Source organism: Dendrobium catenatum, unplaced genomic scaffold (genome assembly GCF_001605985.2).
Source record: "Dendrobium catenatum unplaced genomic scaffold, ASM160598v2 fragScaff_scaffold_249, whole genome shotgun sequence".
NCBI classification, from domain to species: Eukaryota; Viridiplantae; Streptophyta; class Magnoliopsida; order Asparagales; family Orchidaceae; genus Dendrobium; species Dendrobium catenatum.
The window spans coordinates 2,730,162-2,752,256 of NW_021318711.1; the positions used below are offsets into that span (position 1 = coordinate 2,730,162).

A 22,095-nucleotide genomic window follows, 5' to 3' on the forward strand; every position below is an offset into this window, starting at 1 on the left:
AGATGCAAAAGAAGATTTTTATTTAAGCCTGTTGACTTTGAATCTTCATCTTTTATTATGCCAAACACATGACTTGAACCTATACTTGAATATGAATTAGAATTTGATTATCATATTGAAAATGAGCTTGAGATCATATCCAAACCCAAACTTCTATTTGAAACTAAATCTATTCTTGACTGGTAAATTGAACAAACCGTGCTTACTATATTTGAAGAAACATTTAAGAAACATAATAATGCATCCTTTGATGAATTATCTATAAAAATTATCCATATGGTCAATAATTGTGTTGAAAATGACCATTGGCTTGAGTTTCAAAAAAGCTCTGAGGTTTGAAGAATCCTAGAGCTTCACCCGAGCACCACCACTAGCAAACCCTCGCCATCTAACTATCATCGTCGGATCTCCACCTGGCTGTCGCATTCATTTGACTTTTGTTGGCTAACTACCACCAGCAAACCCTCGCAGGCCAACCATCGCTAGGCTTTCACCTCCTGACCACTATTGTCAGACCTCCCTTAGGCTGCCGCTGACAGACATCCATCTGGCTGACACTTCTAAACTTTTTTGGCCGACCACTGTCGTTGAGCTTTCACCTGCCGACAGTGAACATCAAACCTTTATCCCCGGTCATTGTTGCCAGTCCTTTTGCCGGCCAACTGCCACCATCAGACCATCGTCGCCTAACTATGGTCCTTTGGATCTTAGTAGCCCGCTAACTATAGTCTTCATACCAACGTCGATGAACTATGATCTCTCGGACACTATCTTCGGACAGTAATCCTTCCAAGCTTCGTAGCTTGCTGACTACGATCCTCGAATCTTCGTTGCCTAATTACGGTCCTTCGATTATAGTCGTCTGACCACTATCCTTTGACCTTCATCACCCGACCATGGTTCTTCTAACTTGGTTGCCCGCCAATTATGGTCCTCTAACCTTTGTCACTATTGAATACTATCCTCCAACTAGAACCACCCAACTACAATTCGTCTGAACTCTTTCATTCACTAACTACGATTTTCCAACCACCGTCGTTTGATCTTTCAGCCTATGTCGTCTGCTTACTATGATCTTCCAACCACAGTCCCCCGACTATGACCCTCCTACCATCGTTGTCCAACTATGGCCCTTCAGACCTCTGTCACTCTGACTACAGTCCTTTGACCATCGTTACCCGACTACAGTCGTTTCGACCTCCATCGCCCGCTTATTACAATCCTGGGATCACTATTGCCCGACTACGATCCTCAATATAATCACCAACTATGATCCTAGGACCTCCATCACCCAACAACGATCATTTAACCACCATCTCCCAACTACGGTCCTCCTATTACTATCGCCTGACTACGATCATTTCGACCTCCTTCGCTCACCAACTACAGTCCTGCCAGTCTTCATCACCTGCTGACTACAGTCCTTTTGTCCTCTATCGCCCGTCAGTCACAGTCCCTCCAACCATCGTCACCCTAATTATAATCTTTGGACCACTGTTGTCCGACTATGATCCTTTCAACCTACGTCGCTTGCCAACTACAATTTTCAAACCATCATTGTCAACAACAGTCTTGCCAATTTTCATTGCCTGTCGATTATAGTTCTTTCGACCCCTTTTGCCTGCCAACTACGATGCTCTGATCACCATCGTCTAATTATAATCCTCCAACCTCCTCCCACTGATTGTAGTCCTCCGACCACTGTAGCTCAACTATGATCCTTTTGACCTCCGTCGCATGTTGAATATAGGTCGCCAACCTACAAAATCTTGACCAATGTCGCTTGGCTACTTCAATGGCTATTGACTTCATTACCTACCATGGTCAATAATGCCAATGCACAACGACACTTGTAAGATTGGTGCAAACCATTAATATCAACTATGACTTTGAACTTCAACAATAGGATTTATGTTTTTCAATTTCAATCAAATAATGTATTCTTTATAGTATTTCGATACCTTCCCCAAGGAAAGTTTTCACCTATAATCAAATATAAATTCTAGTGGATGTAGGAGCCGGTTTGGCTGGTTCAAGTGAACTGGCCAGTTAATAAATCAAGCAGAGTCGGGCGAAACGAAGCAGTATGCAATCCAGCGAGCGAAGGACAAGCCGACCGCGAGCGTGGGGGCATCTGACAGGGTCTAATCGCGCCAATGAGCGAAGAATCGCATGCGAGGGAGAAAAATAGCAACTCCTTGTAAAGAATAACTGTATTTCGCTCCCCTTTTGAACCGAAGAGACTTTGAATGAGAGGAAGTGTTGCCAAAAGGAAGAAGAAGAAGAAGGGAAGAAATAGAGAGAAAGAGAAGGAAAAAAGGAAGGAAGAAGAAGACACGTGCGTGCAGGCTAGGGCTTGAGTTTTATCAACATGCAAGGGTGGCGAGCGTGAGCAAGGGCTTCGTTAACTTGAAAAGGTAAGATTTTCATTCTTTTATTAATATTATTTTGATAAAGAATAATAATAATAATGATAATAAAAATTAATATTAGAAACTAGTAATTAAAATGAGATAAATTGGTATTTACATGAGAGATTATTGATTAAAATAAGGTATGAATTTTAATTGAAAATATTAATTTAGATAATTAATTAGAAAGAGAATGAATATCTTATATTAAAATTCTAATTAGTGAATTAACTAAGTAATTTGAGAGAGAGCTTAAGAGATATTTCATTTAATTATTAATTTTTAAAAGAGAGTATTGTTTAATTAAATTAAAATGAGATGTTATTAAATATTAAAATGTTATAAATTAATGAAAATTAAATCATAGTTCGTATATAAATGTTGAAATGATGATAACAAATTATCTTATTTAAAAGTAAGAACTATTTAAGTATACTTAATAATTAATTAAAGAGAGATATGATTATATGTATATAAGTTAAAATAATCTAATGAAATCATTTATTATTATAGGTGTCATTTTATTGAAGTCAGAGCAAGGACAATAAGTGTAAGTTATTTAATCTTAATGTGAGTATTCATGTCTTTTAATTATAGTAATGATTTTATTCTTTCTTAAATTAAATGCATTGAAAGATAGTGATATATGCTTATTAAGTATTTTTTGCGAATTAGATTATGATTCGTCCTTCTCATACCTAATGATTGATCACGTTGAATTAAATGAAAATAAATGGCATGATTTATATTTTCATATAAAGTAAATGAATGATATGGAAATGATATGATTTATGTAGAATGTTTGCATGTGCATGTTGACTAATAGAGCACACTCCTTTATGGTACTGGTTGGGGACGCAATGTATATGCGCACGTTAATGGAAAAGGTTATGAAAAAGGAAAAGGAAATAAAAATAGCAAAGAAGTGCCTTCAATGGTACTAAATTAGATGATGGCACCTGTGACGGTTGTATTATTTATGATAAATAAGAAATGAGACAAATATGAATACAAATATGATACATATGACATATGATTTATGCATAATATTGAAATTCTTGATGAAATGATATGATTAAATGTAATTATTTTATGATATGAAATGAAAAATGGATCATGCATATTGTTTCAAATTTCTTGAGTTACTGTAGTTTAAAAGCATGAATTACTTACTGAGTTCTTTATGACACTCTTCCTATTGAAAAATAATTACAGGTATAATTGGATATAATCAAAATGAGCATAATAGGTGAAAATGTATACCGTAGGCATGGCACACCGGAAGAAAGGTATTAAATTCATTTTATTCAGTTTATATTTTTAAGTTTTAATGGCTCTTTCAATGTATTTGAGATAGATTAAGTAAAAGCAAATTTAATCTACCATCCGACTGTCTGTTCCCGCCTTGTTAATTCAAGCATCTGGTCCAGGTCGTGACAGTGGATGTATTTTTTGAGACTGCCATCGTGGTTTTTCCCTTTTAAGGTTTTTTTGCATAAAAAATCTAATATCTCTTACAGTTCTTGCACCTCTCCTGTAGTATATGTGCGTGTCTTGGATCTTCGTATAACACTAGGACGTTAAACTCTCTACGTCTTTACCTCTGCAAATGTTCCGGCACATAACAACACTTGATATCCTTAAGCATGTTCTACCGCATAACATAAAAAAAATGTTGTTGTCCAACAAACTATCAATAATATATTTGTTCAACTTACGCCGCGGTCTATATGAGCTAAATAAACTTAACATGTAAGATCCGAAATGATTTATTGCATGACAATTATGTTTCTTTACATGGATGCACTATATTCATGGGTAATAAATGGAAAACACAGCATTTTCATAATTCCTGTGGGGTCAATCTCAGTTATCCTGTTCTAGATTTATGGAGTCAATTTGTTTGCTCTCTTTCATACGAGTTCTCTTTTTCTGGTTGCTTCATCTTGATTAGTCTCATCTATTTGATTTCTGAAACTATTTTCTCTCTGATCAAGTAGGCACCTCAAGGAGTTCACGTTGTGTGTAAAAGATTCCCAAGAATCAAGATTGTGACATCAGAAATAGAGCAAGGTTTGAATGAAGATTTTCGAGTTATTCCTGGCATGGGTGAGTTTGGAGATAGATATTTCGGAACCGACGAAAGTTACTTTGGAACAGAAGATGATTAGAACGTGCAGCCCATCCATTAAATTCAGCACATCTGGCAAACTCTTCGAGTAGGTTTCCTGTCTTAAAAAGCATCGTTATCAAATATGCATAATTAATGTTGAAACTAAGGACAGTTCTGAATTTTCAGGAATTAATGTGTACATGCCGCATATGTGGTTGAGATCGAGGTAGGCACTTCACTGCTGTTTGGTTATTTAAACTTGACTCGGTCTCCATCTGTCCTTTAAGAAACATTCTTGAGCTAATAAAGATGCTTAAGATATCCAAAGTTTATAATCAGCATTTGTTTTAATAGGCTAAGCTGCATTGGCTCATCTTTGTTTTCTGCTGTTGCTATCTACATTAAATAGTTTAATTTACATTACTGAAATTTTCTCAAAATAATCTGCTGTATAGCTTTATCATATCTATATTAAAATTTGATATTCATCTTTTAATTATACCATTTTGTTACAATTCTTTAGTATCTCTAAAAGAACCTTTTGGTACTCCTGGATATCTCAACTAGATTAATGAAATTCCATCCGAACCAAGTAGGTCTGTTCAGAGCTCGACATGTTGGTTCATGGATTTCAATTGCTTTAGGCTTCATATGGGACGGCTTTCTTGCTGCTTAAAACAGCTTTTTAGTACAAAAATTTTAATTTTTTCACTAAAAAACTACTGCAGGAAGCAGTGAGAAAGCTGTCCCAACCGAAGCCTTAATTTGCTTTTGGGATTGTTGTAGGTTTGGACAATAGAGTAGCTATCAAACACCACATTCCATATCCCTTTCCATTTCCTTTACTTCAATGGAACTAGTTTCAGTAGCGTACATTCATGTGATTTTTGCTTTGTTCGTTTGTGATACCTCCTTTATGCAATCACTACAAGGATATCTAATATTATTTTGATCTTCGTATTCTGCTGCAGATTTTCGCTAAGTTCAATTTTTGAAGTTATCATCATTAACCTTACGCCGTTTGTACCCTCATTTCTCTTCAATTTCGTCAAGTGCTGAATTGAAAATAAATAAATAAACTGCACTAATCAGTTCCTCCCTTACGGGTTGGCGAGCACAAGTTTTTTGGAGTCCTATTTTCTTGTTGAAAACGATTCAAGCCTCTGGACAATCCCACATTTGGACTTATATTATTCATTTGAGTGTATGCAGGTTTTCCCTATGATAGGCTCTTTATTTTGTATGTTTAATCTATTTGTTGTCACATACAGTTATTTTGCGTTTTTTACTTTCTTCCATGTTTTTTTTTTTCAAAAATTGTAATTTGATCACATAATTATTCTTTCTTTTGTTTGATTATAACTACAAGGATGTTCAACTATGATCAAAGCATATTGGAAGAAGCATGGATAAGTGATAGAATCATTTGTCTAATGATCAACAAATGTTCTTGCAGAATTGAAGTTTTTAATATTGGTTTTAGACATGGATCAAGCCAATGTTTATGAATGATTCTCATACTTAATTATATTAAGTATGAAGGAACTGTTGACCAATAACCTTTTATTTTTTTGGAAAAAATATCTGAGTATAAAATTCTATGGAGGGTGCTATACATCAAGAATGTTTCTGTAAAAAATTTCATCCAGTTTTTATAAATGTATGAGATACAGAATTTTAAAGTGTGCAATAAACAAAAGAGCATATTTTAAAAAAAAAAATTGATTCCTAATTGTCCACAATTTTGTCTCATGCTATTGTGTGCTTCTTTTTTTTTTTTTAGAAAATTAGAGCTTGGGGAGAAAAATTTGTTCTATCCCAAGCGCCCTATGAGGATATTTGTAATTGAGGGAATATAATAGAGTTTTCTCTTATTTTCTTTTCTTTCTCATCATTTAAAAAAAATTTGATTTTTTTTAATTGTCTTACTATTACTTTCAAGTAATTGCACTTGAAAGAAATTTTGAAATATATAGTAAAAACATTTTAATGTTTTATAAAAAGTGAAACAATGCAAAAGGTACAACCTTTGTGGGGATAATGTCCACTTGTACCTTGCTTGTGGGTAACCAAGCAGAATGGTGCGGCTGATTGGTAGCCTAGGCTCGTGCTTGTACATTTGGGCTTAATTTCAGGCCTATCAGGTCTTCTTTCATAATCAACCACACCACGCACCCTTGCAATTTTTTTTTTTTTTTTTTTTTTGACAATTTCTACACCAAATAGAGAATTATGACTTATTTTAAAGAATATGTAGCAAAATATTGCTTTGATTTGCATGCTAACTTATAAAAACATACAATCTTAATCATTAAGAATTTGTTCAATTTATGGCCCTAAGGAGAGGTTCACATTGATGTTCAAGAGTGGTTTACATCATTTTTTTTTTTTTAATTATGACTTTACATGGTCATTACTAGGTCTCAAGTCCTGAATGAAAAAATCGGAGGGTTGTATTAGGTAGTCGATAGTCAACATAAAATTTATAGAATAATTATGATATGAATCCTTTAATACATTGTATTAATACTATGGTGCTCCTTGGAAGCAATGTATTGTATGGCATGAACACGGCAACAAGTGAGCAAGAGCTGTTGCACCGGCGCCTGAGTGCAGTATTATATAGACAAGGGTTTTCATATCATGGATAGATGTGAAACTAAAATTAGGATGAAAACTTGAAATATAGGTTCCTCTTATACGAAAATTAATAAAATTAATAGATATTATGATCCATATAAAGATAAAAATTATATGCATTCATGAAACTAGATGTGATGGAAAGAAAGCTAAGGAAATTGATACTTTAGAATTTCAATTATGGTATTCTGATAGGAGTCGTACTAAAAATTTTGCAAGTGTGATTATAGATAAGAGTTTGAATGATAATATTGTAAGAATGAAAAGAATCGGAAATAAAATTATAGCTTTAAATTTTATTGTTAATGCTAAGATTATTCATATTTTAAGCATTTATGCTCCTCAAGTAGATTTGGATATGTGTTCAAAACTAAACTTTGGAATGATCTAAAAGAATTAATATAAAAATACCTCTTGAAGAAAGAGTTTATTAGAGGAGATTTAAATGGTCATGTTGGTAGAGAGGATAATGATTTAAAAGTATTCATGGTGGTTATGCCTTTGGAGAGACCATATTAGATTTTTCTTTAACTTATGATTATAATATTGATAATATTTTATTTAAGAAAAGAGATAAGCATCTCATCACTTATAAGAATGAATATAGTAAAACTCAAAAAAAAATTAAATAGATCATTTAGATTGCAAAGACAGTAAAGTTATTCTAAAGATAGGATATTGATGATATTATTATTATTATTATTATTTTATAAGATTAGAGAGGGAGTTGAAAGTTAACTTGAATTATGGAGGCCAACCTTAGAGTCTAAATGCCTTATTTGAGTATATCTAAAAAATGAATATATTGAGTGTAATTTTAGTGATAATAAATCTAGTGGGGGGATTATGACTTTGGGCGATCAAGTCATAAGAGTATACATTTTAGATATCTTGGATATATTATTTAGAGGGATGGTGAAATAGATGGGGATATTATTAGTAGAACTCAAGTTGGATGGTTGAAGTGGAGGAATGCATTTGGCTTGTTGTGTGATAGAAAAGTCCCTCTCAAACTTAAGGGAAAATTCTATAAGATGCTAGTGAGAGCTGCAATGCTTTATGGCTTAATATGTTGGCCATTAAAAGAGAAGCATAATATTAAGTTAAGTGTTGCAGAGAAGAGGATGCTCAGGTGGATGAGTTGCTTACTCTTACAGACAGGATAAAAAAAGAGCATATACGTGAAAAGGTTGGAGTAGCTTTAGTGGAAGATAAGATTAGAGAGATTTGTCGTAGATGGTTTGGTCACATAAATGGTGGCCTTCCGATAACTCGGTTAGAATGTAGATGCATTAGATTTGACTTATGTTAATAAAGGTATAGGTAGACCTAAAAAAGATTTGGTTAGAAAATATTAGGAATAACCTTTCTTTATTAGATTTAGATAAGAATTTGACTCTTAATATGACACAATGGAGAAAAAGGATTCATGTAGCCAACCCCACATGTTAGGATAAAGACTTGTTATTGAGGTGATGACTTTACCTGGCATAATATTCAATACCCAATATATATTTGGACAAACATAATTTAATATCCTAAATAAAGAAGCAACAAATATGTTATTAGAAATTCATTCGATCAAGCTTGAACTTGGACATAAGAATATGATTTAAATTTTTTAAAAATCAACCATGTGACCATTCACATTGATTTTGGCAAACTTATAATTGAAATAAACATTTTGATGTGATTAACAATGTGACACCAAAATGCTTTGATCAGTATGCAAATGTCCTAATCTAGCACTATTATTATTATTATTATTATTATTATTATTATTATTATTATATACTATTTGAAGGTAAAAATCAATTTTGAATCTTATGAGTTTAGAGTCAAAGCAACTTGTCAACATGAATTCAATCAATCAAAAATCGCTAATTTTTTATGTTATAAATACACTTACCTAAAGAATCATGTATGATTAAGGAGATACTTATAAGACGTCAAATGAAATGTTTGAGGATTTTTATTAAAATAATTTAAATATTACTCCAAATTTTATAAATATGTCATATTATTCATCTGAGAGGAACATAGAGTGAGAGAAAGTTAACAGATTTTAGGAATTTAAGATCTTTTTCTCAATGATCACTACTAGTGATCTCAATTAACCACAATCACCTTATTATCATCTTCCAATGGCCATCAATATTAATGTTGACACATGTCATCATCAATAAAGGTAATACATGTTATTCACACTAATGTTGATGTGTACCATTACTAGTAAGGTCAATGCATGATGTCAATACCAAAATTAATGCATACCATCATCAACAAAGCTTATGCAAGAAGTCAACTTCAATATCAACGCCTATCATTACTGACTATGCACCATCAATATTAATGTTGATGCACATTAACGCAAATAAGGTTGATGCATACTGTTAACATCAAAATCGTCTCACACCATCATTAATAAAGTTGTTGCATACCATCAACATTCAAGTTGACATGCACCATCGCTAACAAATGCATATCCATGTCATTAGCACAAATGTTGACACATACAGTGACCAACAAGATCTTACCAAGCTTTTAACACCAATGCTGACGCCCTCCATTGATAATAAAGTCAATGCATACATTTGATACCCATCGATGCCAGTTATTATCAATGATATTGATGCACACCGTCAACACTAATGTCATGTATGTTATTGTCAACAAGATTGATGCATGCTATTGACCCCAACGTTAACGTCCACCATTGCCAATAATATTTATGTCCATTATTGTTAACAAGTTTTATAGATGTTATTGCCACCAATGTCAACATACATTATTGCTAACAAAGTTGATGCCTACTAATATCAACCTCAATGCCAAGTCTTCACTCACTTTTACCATCAATGTTGATTTCTAACAATATGTAAAAAACCTAACAATTATGAAAATAAATTCAAAATAAAAATATGAATTTCTGGTTGAACTGGAATGTTGCGACACTGTGCCTTAGAGTGCACAGGCTCCAAAAATTGTTTTCACAAAGTTAATGGCTCTATTCTACAATAATTCTGGATTCAGCATGCAGCGTAATATCATTGCATCATGGCGCCGTGGTGCTGAGCACTGAAATGAGTATATATATATATATATATATATATATATTTCTCTCCACTCAGCTCTTTCTTTCTCTCTTTTTTTTTCTCTTGATGGGTAAGGAAGAAAAGAAGGAGAGTGAGAGGAGGAGAGAGGAAAAAGGAAACAAAGTTTTGGCTGATGGTTTGTTTCGTCCCTTTATAAAAATTCTTCATATCACTATAGGTGACTTCTATCCTATTTTTGTTTTTAATGATTTTGATTTCGACCATTCGGTTCCTCCCAAAATAATTTTAATTGCATTTTATCTACATTTAGTGAAGTTTTATCGTGTAACTTTTTATATATTTTAGTACTGATTATTTTGGATATTTTGATTGGTAGAATTCATAATTTTGCCAGGTAAAATGGTAATTATTGCATTTTGTATGATTTGCATAGAATAGTATTTTGGTATTTTGATGCAAGCATAATATTATTATAAGCATGGTGAATGAATACTTGTATGTGATTGGGTGATAGCCGATCGCTATTACTTTAATAATATTAAATAATAATGTATTTGAAAATAAGTAAATGCCGATTATTTATCGACATTGGCTGGAGACCGACTGACCTGCATAAGATGGTGGGCAACAGGCTTTCCTTATACCATGGTTTAGTATTATCCTCTACCGATTTATGCGATTTACTTATTGAGATCGAGTTATAAGGAGATAATTATTGTGCCAATGAGCAAAGAGTGATGACTCTATTTACTGAGACTGCAGTTACTAATTTACTTATTTATTAATTACTGGAAAACATCACTTAAGTTAGAACTCATTTCTTGTTTAGTGTGATTAGTGAGATGCATTAATTTATTGTTATCGTACTATTTTACTATTATTGATGCATATTTTATTGATATTGATACTATTACTTATTCACTGTAATTTTAGTTTTATTAATTCATCATTTAATAATTTATTGTTACTGAGCGCGTGCTTTATATTACTGAGCATGTGATATAAGATACTGATTTGATACTGATATAGAATGATTGAACATCATGTGTATAATTGATTTGATATTACTACATTATTATGAATTCTAACCGTCTTCATAGGTGCTTCAGTTTTACCAATCTATATGATTTCTTTATTAAGGGAATAACACTATTAAGACGTATGAATGACATTTGTGTTGGGTTTACTGATTTACAAATTTCTTTGTTTATGTGTTGTAATATTTTATTGGCCTCTATACCACACTATTTTATAGATTTTACTGCTACAACATATATTTTACTATTTTTCACAAATTCATGATCATATTGATTGTACTATATAAATCAAATGATTACCTACATATTATTTGAATATCATGCGTTGAGTTCAGTTATAGGATGAAAGTGGCCTATAGAGCTTTTTAGTTTATTATATGTGACTTAAATGATTTCAAGTCAGAGAAGAGGATCGAGAGTGAGAGACTTATCAGCTACAAGATTTCTCAATTTTATTATTGTGTGTTTCTTTTGTCTTTTTGTTATTATTTTGTACTTGAGAGTGAGAAGATGAATTGTTATATTTGTATATATGACTCGTGAATATTGTATATGATTTATGGATAGTGATTATAGATGTACATTGATGTTTTGATCTATTGATTCATTTCTATTGCTATTTATATTATTGAAAGAAATTAGACGGCTCTGATTGTTATAATTAAAACGATTAAAGAACTACTTCTTCCAACTTAGATTCTCAGGCATCACACAATGACACCAACATTAATGTCCGACATCGAAATTAAGTTTTATTCTCATCTTCTTGGTTTCTAATCTCTTCTCTTAGAAGAAAAAAAAAATGATTGGGTGGACCATCGATATCTCTTGAAGAACACTTTAACGTCTCAAGCTTTTACAACTTCCACCATAAAAACATTCCTTCATAGTTCAGGTATATTAAAATATATTAATACATTCCTTAATTAAAGTGAAGGCAATCATTTATAATCTACAACATATGTTAGTGAAATCATTTCAATTAGTGAATTTTTCTCTTTTTGAATTTCCACATAAAAAATCACTCTTATCATGAGTTTCTCTCAACTTATCTCAACGGTTATGTATACAAAATTTTCATATTATATTAAAACAATAAATTTTCTCTTTTACTATTATGAATATTGTAACTTATAATATATATAAATTTATTTGAGTAGTATAGCATTGTTCCTTGAGCTAAAATAACAGCACTATTCTATAAATGTGTGCTATTTACAAGGTTATTAAAATCGGATCGAACCGGCCAGATCAATCGGTTCAATTGGGAACTGATCGGCTAAACGATTTGATCAAAATGAAGAACCATAATAGCATCGAACTGGCTTTGTATCGCTCGAATCGGCGGTCGTCGAACTGTCGAATCGACGTCGATTTTTCAAAACTATTTGGCTTGATCATGTATTAATATTAACCATCAAATGATGATCATACGGTCCAGATCTATATATCTAAAAGAAAACCTAATTCTCGTAAGCAAACTAGCACCCCTGATTTCATTCATGGGAAGTTCGAATGCAGTCCTAACTCTACGCTACTCTAATTCCTTGTATGCTCAATATTGCGTTCGTGAGCAGGACGAGCATCTACAAGCCTCCGGTGAAGACCTCCCAGCATAGGTCCTACTCCTCACTTCCTCTATGTCGTTTCTTCCTCTCCGCTCGGCACATAACTCTCATACTCATAACTCACGGTATATCATAAACCTCATTTTGTTTTTGATTTTTTTTAACGATTCAGTAAAAGTAAACTATAAATTGTAAAGTGTAAACCATTACCTTCCTCTTTTTTTTTTTTTTTTAGTTCCTTAACTACCTCATGTCTATATAAGAGCTGATAGTGAACAAATTCATGAAGATTGCTTATAATTAAGGTTTCGTTTGCTGATTTGCCTTTCGTAAATTATACTATATGAAGCTTTTTCTACTGCTTTGCCAGTTTGCATAGAGATCCATTTTAACATAGAGCTCCCTCAAAAAAATATACATTTTTTACTAAAAAAAAATAATAATGAATGAAATCACTTCCACCCAATCAATTTAATATATAATTTATTATATATACCATATAACCTTTTAATTATTACATTCTAATCATAATTACTATAAAATTTTCATTTGAAAAGAATTTATCTTATCAAATAATTATAACCAATTTTTTAAATATTTAAATGACAAAATATAATCTCCAACATTTTTTAAGACTAAACATACAAGGAAAGCTCAATTTCAAAATCAGATTTCCTAAATTTTTTTTCATTAATTTAATGTATTTAACATTACCTATGTAGTATTTTCTATATTTTATTTTTAAGTATTCATAAAACTATAAAAGATGATTTTGAAAATAATTTTTTATTTAAAGCTAAATTTGATAATTGAATTTTTAAAACTATCACATAATTAAAATTACATAATAATAATTAATTTATCATTCTAAGTTGCACACAAAGATTAAAGATAGCTTGAAGATAGGATCAAGCCAATAGATAATAAATTTGGCTTAACTTGAGATTATATTGAATAACTTTTAATCATTCTTCAATCGAACCCAAATTCCCAAATTCGTTGAATGATGACCCTATAATAAAATATTCTAAAAATGAATGAAATAATGAATTATTATTTTGATAAATTATTGCAAAAACATCTTATATATGTCACATTTTATTATTTTCTTATAAGAGTAAGCCCCTTGCCTTCTTATCTGTATTATGAATGTATTGTTTTTTCTTATAACTTAGTACAAAGTGTCACAATCTTGCTAAAATATTTTGCTTATTTACTTCACATTATGTGCACAATTAAGATTAGTATCTTATATTTATTTTATTTTCAGAGCTTTTCTAATTGGAGATAGAAACTATAAGATCTCAAAAAATTCTTTTGTTTATTTCTTTTTTAACTGTTTCACATGTTATAGAAAGAGAACTGAAAATAGTATGCACTCAACACCCAATACACAATATAGGCTCGACAATAGGTATGCATTCCTCCCCCAATGCAATATTGTTTGGCCATCCTGTGCAGGAACTAGGAGCCATGGATGGCTGGACCATGTCATGCGGGAACCTGGAGCCGCAAGGTGTGTCGTTTTGTGTTGTTGTTGCTGTTACAGTTACTCTCGATTTATTAGATTAGTTATAAATCCAGCTTAAGTAATTTGTGAAATATTTGTTTATATTTTATAGGCTTAATTGATACTCCATTTGTGTTATATGTTTTTATTTATGTTTTGTAGACTTAGTAGTGTGAAAATGGTAGAACCGTGAAGAAGGAGATAGAGGAAGAAGACGAAAGAAGTGAACGAGAGGAATAGAACAATTGTATTAGAAAACCTTAACTTGCTCATTTACATAAGTATGTTTATATAGACTAAGTACAATGTGGTGACCGGTTCAGCCTTTGTACAAGGTGACGTGTCGGTATCCTTAACAAGTAGTTCCATTATTAGTTTATTTTGAGTTGTCATATATGCTTAATGAATGCCAAACAACCAAAATAGTGCCATAAGAATAATATGATGTTAAATGGCTACGGAGGTGAAACTAATTTTATTAATTTTTAATAATATTATTATGTATTACGTCATTTATTTCGATCCTGATTTTACCAGTCCGCGAATTTCTCCTTACAGTTTGTTGTTTGATCCGATTTTCACGAACTTGATTATTTATACTTGAAATCGTTAATCATTGAGAAAATGAATTTATTTGGGGGGCGCGGGCGCAGAAGCAAACGTGTAACGAAAATTTTATTTTGTAGTGAGACATAATCAGACGGTCAGAAAATTCTGGCCTGTTTAACTCATCCAACGGTGCAGATCTTCCTCGAGGGTGCAGCGTAATTCACAAAAATGCCCATCCATATAAAGCTCTCGGATCTAACTGGTCCTCTTCGTTCGTCAGAGCCATTCAGTCGCTCCAACCATATCGAAGAAACCCTAAGTTAGCCGTCGCTACTATAGCTGAAATGGTACAGCTCACAAATCTAATTCCATTGCTGCGTTGCTTGATTTATAGTTTGATCAGATTTTCTTCTATTGGGTTTTGAGATTCCTGTTGCTAATATTGCAGGCTCCAAAGAGAGGAGGTAAGGCGCCGGTCGCGGGGAAAAAGAAGACGGTAGATTTCGTTTTTTTTTTGTTTTTTGGTCTTTTTTTAGTGTTACTTTGGTGATTTTTGGCTTTTTTAATGTGTTATGGCTTGCAGGAGAAGGTTGTGAATCCACTGTTTGAGAAGAGGCCGAAGCAGTTCGGCATCGGAGGGGCTCTGCCTCCGAAGAGGGATCTCCATCGCTTCGTCAAATGGCCTAAGGTTGTGAGAATTCAGAGGCAGAGGAGGATCCTTAAGCAGCGTTTGAAGGTCCCCCCAGCAGTTAACCAGTTCACCAGGACCTTGGACAAGAATCTTGGTAACAGTTTGTCCTGCTTTTTTTCATAAAATTGATGCTGGAATTGTTGTATCTGCTTCATGTTCGGGGCATCTCAAGTGAAATAAATGCTTTGCTATGCTTTAATGTTGATTAAACTTTTATGGTATTATTATTCAGATTGTGCACTTAATGATGCAACTGATGTGCCATTGAATGCTATGAGTGAAGTGGGTGGTGTGTAAACCCCTGGATGAATTGTATTTGCCACCCAAGTTGGATTCATCTAGAATGGAATTGATTTACCCTAGCTCAATTGTGTGAAAGGAGTTTGCAACTGCTGAGGGATCCAAATGGAGGCACTTCAATTTAAATTGAATGAATGCGAGGGCTAATAACATTTATTTGAGATGGTTGAATGACTTGGATCTGCATAGGTTGATGGATTGAGCTCTACTATTTTGGATGGAACTAGATTTGCATGTTTTGAGGAATTGTGATATGCAATTGAGTATGTGCTTGGATTTGCATAGTCCCTAGACATGGCATCCTCTAAATGCATCATTCATTGAACATTGTTATCATGGGTTACAACTTGGTCCACTTTCTTTTGTAAGGAACTAACATCTTCACCATGACCACCACCAAAAATGGTTCAAATATCTCTTTGAATTTGATGATTTACTTCCATTGAAATTTAATTAACAAATAATTTGTAAGATAAATGCATGATACTTGGACATGAATAATGTGTAATGTATTGCAACACACATCTACTGGAGCCCTAGGGCAGTATGTGTTTGGAGTAAGATGGGATTTAAGTAGATGCTACAAAGACCTCTATCTATTCCACTACATATACTATAATATTGTGGTGTGGTTGTCATCTATGTCTGTGGTGCACTCGACAACATATGTTGATCGATTGTTCCAAATCTTTATGTATCTATAGTGGTACTCAAACTAGTGTCTGTTTTTTTTTTTTTTCCATCAACACTCTTATACCCTTACTCCATTGGTTTGATGCTAATCTATTTTACCTGGCAAAATTGCCTCATCAGACAATCTAGTGGGTGTCATCTGACACATTTCCAACAAAACAATGAAATTTAACCCTCCGAATACTGAGTTCAGACAAACATATGTGAGGTTATATTTAGTAGGTCATGTGATTATGGTTGCCAATTTATCTATGAAGTATAATGAAATAATCAACAATCATGTTGTATGTGCCATATAATTTAAGCTACATGATTTATCAACAAAAATTAAATATTATGCTGCTGCTTTGACTCTATGGTAGACTATCAATTTTGTTTTTATAAACCACCACATTGCTTGCTCGTATTTGACAACTATTTCTTTATTCCTTATATATTTAAATATCATTTCTAATTAGCAAAATTGTAAAGTTCATGTTAAAAAATTATATTATTGACTGTAATCAAAACTCTTATTGATCTCCCGTGGGTTGGAACATATAGTATTGACACTCCTACATGCAAATACTCCTAGTTTTAAACTTGTAAAAGGTGTAACCCACCTTGCCATATTGACTTGAGTGGTTTTCATTGCTTATTTTAGCCCCTTATAGAGATATGACTACAAATTAGCACCAATAGAGTGGTTCAAGAACACTTCTAGGTCCTTTATCAATGATAGATATTTTAAGTGGCATAACACTTAGTCCTATCTTGTTGATAGGAAACAAACTTTGAAAAATAATATGTATGCATGGACATCCTTATGAAAATTTAATTTGATTAAATGCAACCATGACTCTAGCAAATGCCCATTTTAGCTATATAAGGGATAAGCATGTATGTGATTGGGCATGACCTATGATGCACTGACACGGCACTTAAAGAGGGTATGCAGTGTCGGACACGGCATGGACACGTGTCTGACACAGCATGGACACGTGTCCGACACGGCATTGGAGTGTCGCAATTTAAAAAATTAAAATTAAAATCGGACATGCGTGTCCGATTATTAAATGAGGTATCGCTATGTACATGCTCGGTATCGCTAGGTACATGCTCGGTATCGCTCAGTACATGCTCGATACTGCTCAATATATGCTCTGTACCGCTCAGTACATGCTCGGTACCGCTCAGTATATGCTCGGTACTGCTCAATATATGCTCGGTACTGTTAGGTACATGCTCGGTACCGCTCAGTACCGCTAGGTACATGCTCGGTACTGCTAAGTACATGCTCGGTACCACTCGATATCTTCCCATACAAACAACTTACGAACTTTAAAAACAAGCAGAACTTCAAAATTACTCTTACAATAAAATTTTGTTTTGAGGTCGAACCCCGCTAGCGGGCAGCGCCCCCTTGGACCCCGGCAGACTGGTATATTATTGTATTCATGTTGTCTTATTATTGGGATATTTTGATTTCACTTCATATCAATTTAATTTGATGTATTCATATGTATGATTGATTTGTTAGCAAAATGTGCTTTGCTGCTGGCGGGGGTGGATTAGGTGAAGGTTCAAAAGAGCCATATGTCCTGCGTTTGGGGCACATAACTTTCCCTTCTTAATCATGAGAATATACAATGCAATCTCTCAAATTTTTCCCTGCACACAAATCAAATTATGTCAATAATAAGGTAATATATATTTACTTAGGGATGCAAACGAGAGCCGAGCCGAAAGCTATTCAAGCTTGAGCTCTTTTATCCAAGGAATGTTTAAGCTCGATTCAAGCTTTTATGACGGTGTTCAATTTCAACTTGTTTGAATTCAGACTCGCTCAAGCTTGGTTTGAGCTTAGCTCTTATTATTTGATCATTGAGCTTTAACTGTGTAGCTCTTTTGGAGCTTTATCAAGTCTTAACGAGCCGAGGTTAGTGAGCTTAAACCATAATATTTTAATAAGCCAAACATTAACGAGCTCGAGTTAAAACCATAATATTTTAATTTAATCTTTTAAAACAAATAATGGTGAACTTATTAATTAAATCATAATATTTTAATTTTAAAAATTCCTAAAGCAAATTTAACTGCTTAAGCTAATATTTAAAATTTAAGAACTGTTAAAACAAACCTTATAAGTATAAAAATTACATATTTTAAAATATCACACCATCATGGGCTTAGCAATGCTAAACCATTAGCTTGACCACTATTCACGAGAGTCACATGCTTAAACCAGGAAGTCCTTTTTTCCCATTTAAATAGTGCATGCCTAACTTTTTCATATGATGTGGGGCTAAATGAGCTACATAAATGGGGAGTTTGGGTTGTGGGAATGGGCTAATGGTGAATTGGGCTATGGGAATTAGGTCATAGGAATTGGGCCGTAGGAATTGAAATGGGTAAACTATAAATGATAAACTATTATCTATTGATTTTAAATCATAAGATTTTATTTTTAAGATATTTTATATTACAAACTTTATATTATAGTTATAAAATATTTTTATATTTATACATTTGTATTATAAAATTTTAAATATTTAAATATATTTGATATGAATATTTCTATATTTATAACGCACATACTTATATTAACATCAATGATTAATCGAGCTTTTTAATGAGCTTTATATCAAGCTTTAATCGACCTCCTTTACGTGTTTCTTCACAAGTGTTAAATATGCCATTCATAATTATAAATAATTTGTGTAATGAGCTATTGAAGCTGTTTCATTTAATAACCGATAAAAGTTTTCAAGCATGCTTAATTAGTTAATTGAATGATCATAAAGAAGCTCTAATTGAGTTGGGCCATAAGTAGCTTGTCAAACGCTTGATTCACATACCTTAAGATTTCGAGCAATTTGTTGATTAGGAGGCTTACACCTCACCTCACAGGAAAAAAATGTTTTAATACCCAATTCCAGAATTTTAAGCCTTCATTAGCACAACTGAAGTGAATAATTTAGAAAAGAAAAACATACATGAAACTGAGTTACTAAAGGTTAACTCGTTATAGACAATCAGATTATTTCTCTATGTCAGGACCATAGGAGAACAAAGAAATAATAAGCTCTGAGGAAATTAGTTTTTAACACTGGAAGATTGTTGGGATGAGATGAGCTGGCTAAGCTGAAAGGGGATGAGTTTAGCTAAAGGGAGACAAACAGGTTGGGAGGGGGAGAAATGACTAGGTGTGCAACAGTGATATGATATCCCCCACACCCCCCTTCCACACTATATTTGTGCTCAACAAGTAAATTGTCCCAAATTAAATTAAAAAAAAAAGGCAAACATATCCCTTAATGGGGTGAGTTGGGTCCTTAAAATTTTGGACCTGTGATTCTTTTCTGTTTATTATTATTATTATTTTGATCCTAATAAAAATATGTCCTCAATCATTTGTTGATGAATGCATGCAAATGGCATGATCCTGATGAATGATTAATCCATTATTGACTGGCTCCCTTAAGAAAGATTGATGTGAAACTAACATGCGCAGGAGCTCATTTAAGAAATTTTAAGAATAGTTGACAATGAATTACCAATTAATAACTTATCGAAATAACAAACAAGTTCATCAAAGAATCTTAGTTTTTAACTAGCTTAGGCGAGGAAGTTCATGTAGATTAGCCAAAACTCCTAGGTAACCCAAAGATAGTAGCAATACCAAAAGCTATTAATCAACAATCTGCAACTTAATAAAGAGAGTTTTCACCTTGAGGATGTATCACTCAACTACACTAGGCTTAGCGGAAAAAGGTCTTCAGCACACCCAACGATGCCACGAGGACGGTAGCAACACCAATGGCCTTGATCCACGGAAAGGTTGGCGGTGGCGGAGATGGCCGAGATGGATGGCCTTGGAGGATCCAATCGTAGTCTTGAAATTGGTCGTCTATGATGTCCACGAGAGTAGGCAAGATGCGATTTAGATAGTCCTCAATAGTGTCGTCAAATCCAAATCCAACGTCGAAGAACTCCGAACGAGTGATGTGAATGTCACCGTAGATGTCGTACACGAATCCACTATCAAGCTCAGGATCCGCCATTCAACATTGAAGTGGAGAGGGGAGGCGTCGTCTTCTTCTTTCCTTGGCTTCTCAATTCTCAAGAGAAGCAAGATGGGGGGTGGCGGGAGCAGAGGACTGAGGGTAGCCGGCGGTTTCCAAGAGGGATCCAATGGCAATAGGTTTAATCCCAAAACCTGAAATTAATTTCAGGTTTAAGCGGATTTAGAGGGAAAATTCAAATTGAAATTAATTCAAATTTGAAAGGAGTTAAGGGGATTTAATGGCAAATAATGGAAGCCCATTAAGGGGGGCCGGCGGTATGAGAGAGAGGGGAGGAGGTTATGTTAAAACATGAAATTAATTTCAGGATTTGAATGAAATTTGGGGGGAATTTGGTTTGAATTTTGATTTCAAATTGGCTTTTAATTAATGCCTTAAGTGAGCATTAAATGGAGAGACAGAGAGAGGGCCTAGTAAGGCCGGCGGCATGGAGAGAGTGGGAAGAGGGAGAGATCACAAGGAAGAGGTTTCCAATTTGGGGAGATGACGTGGAAATAAATTTAAAAGGCTCCAATTTAATTTAAATTAAATTGGAATTCGTCATGAAAACTTTCCTAAATTGGAAATCCAAATTAGGAAAGAATTTGAAATTTGAAATTCAAATTTCAAATTTGAAACTTGCGGAAGGGGGGATTGGACGTGTGGGGAAGATCGCCGGCAAGACGGCCGGCCGGGGCTGTGGGAGTGGCCGACGGCGGCTTCCCAGGGGGCGGCGGCAACAAGGGTTGGAAGGGATTTTCTTATGGTGGAGGGGAAAGAAGATGAAAGAAAACACGAACAAGAAGATACAATAACGTAACCACGAGCCGCGGACTCTTCCAACGACTGGTGGGCCTTGCGATTTGCTCCCCTTGAGCTCTCTCCCTTCTCAAGCTCTCATGCAAGAAGTAGAAATAAAACACAAATTTTCTTTCAAATATTCATTCATTAGCTTTTACAAAGCATGAGACCCCTATAAATAGGTCTTAAACATGAGGAAATAAAAGTACTCAAATGCCCTTTGGGCTACAATAAGACAACACTCCCCATAGGGGTAAACTAGGAAAAAAAATGCCAACTAAATAAAACATGAAATAAATCAAAAATAAAGACTCTGAATCGTAGCCGTCGATCTGCGCTGTCTCCGGCGATACACATGCTTGAACCTCTGATCGATGTCCACATTAGTAAGATTTGTTTATAAATGAGATATTGAAAGAAGGAATAAGGCTAGTCGTCAATCAGATACATATAAATACATGTTATCTAGCATATAGTAGCAGCAATGAGTTTGGGAATTTGAAGGTATTTGAAGATTTGGAAAATTGACATTTAAAACAGAAATTGCACCATCTTGAACTTAAAGCGGATGGTGGGGGAATGGATGTTAGACCTGATCAAGATCCCATGGTTCCGTCATCCCGGGCCATCGTGGTCCCTGGTCTACTTAGTCAAAGGAGGTAGTCGACCCAACCTGACAGAAG

The 22,095-nt window shown here is 33.8% G+C and overlaps 2 protein-coding genes across 5 annotated transcripts in view; both read left to right on the plus strand.

Annotated features, from left to right (window-relative positions):
- LOC110098771 (uridine kinase-like protein 4) overlaps positions 1 to 5,969 on the plus strand; it is a 114,287-nt gene extending 108,318 nt beyond the window's left edge. For all 4 annotated transcript variants that reach the window (XM_028693295.1, XM_028693296.1, XM_020825698.2 and 1 more), the window contains exons 15-17: positions 4,412 to 4,630; positions 4,711 to 4,750; positions 5,496 to 5,969. In XM_028693295.1, the coding sequence (XP_028549128.1) occupies positions 4,412 to 4,582 (171 nt within the window). In that variant the 3' untranslated portion in view covers positions 4,583 to 4,630; positions 4,711 to 4,750; positions 5,496 to 5,969. The remainder of the gene's footprint in view (positions 1 to 4,411; positions 4,631 to 4,710; positions 4,751 to 5,495) is intronic.
- Positions 5,970 to 15,088: 9,119 nt separating this feature from the next.
- Positions 15,089 to 15,713, plus strand: LOC110098870 (60S ribosomal protein L7a-1-like). The gene is made up of 3 exons (XM_028693272.1): positions 15,089 to 15,231; positions 15,333 to 15,380; positions 15,468 to 15,713. The coding sequence occupies exons 1-3, from the start codon at positions 15,229 to 15,231 to the stop codon at positions 15,696 to 15,698; spliced, it is 282 nt and encodes a 93-aa protein (XP_028549105.1). The 5' UTR covers positions 15,089 to 15,228; the 3' UTR covers positions 15,699 to 15,713.
- Positions 15,714 to 22,095: the final 6,382 nt, after the last annotated feature.

Coding starts and splice junctions, on each gene's coding strand:
- LOC110098870 (XM_028693272.1), top strand. Junction 15,381..15,467: donor TCGCGGGGAAAAAGAAGACG/GTAGATTTCGTT, acceptor TATGGCTTGCAG/GAGAAGGTTGTGAATCCACT.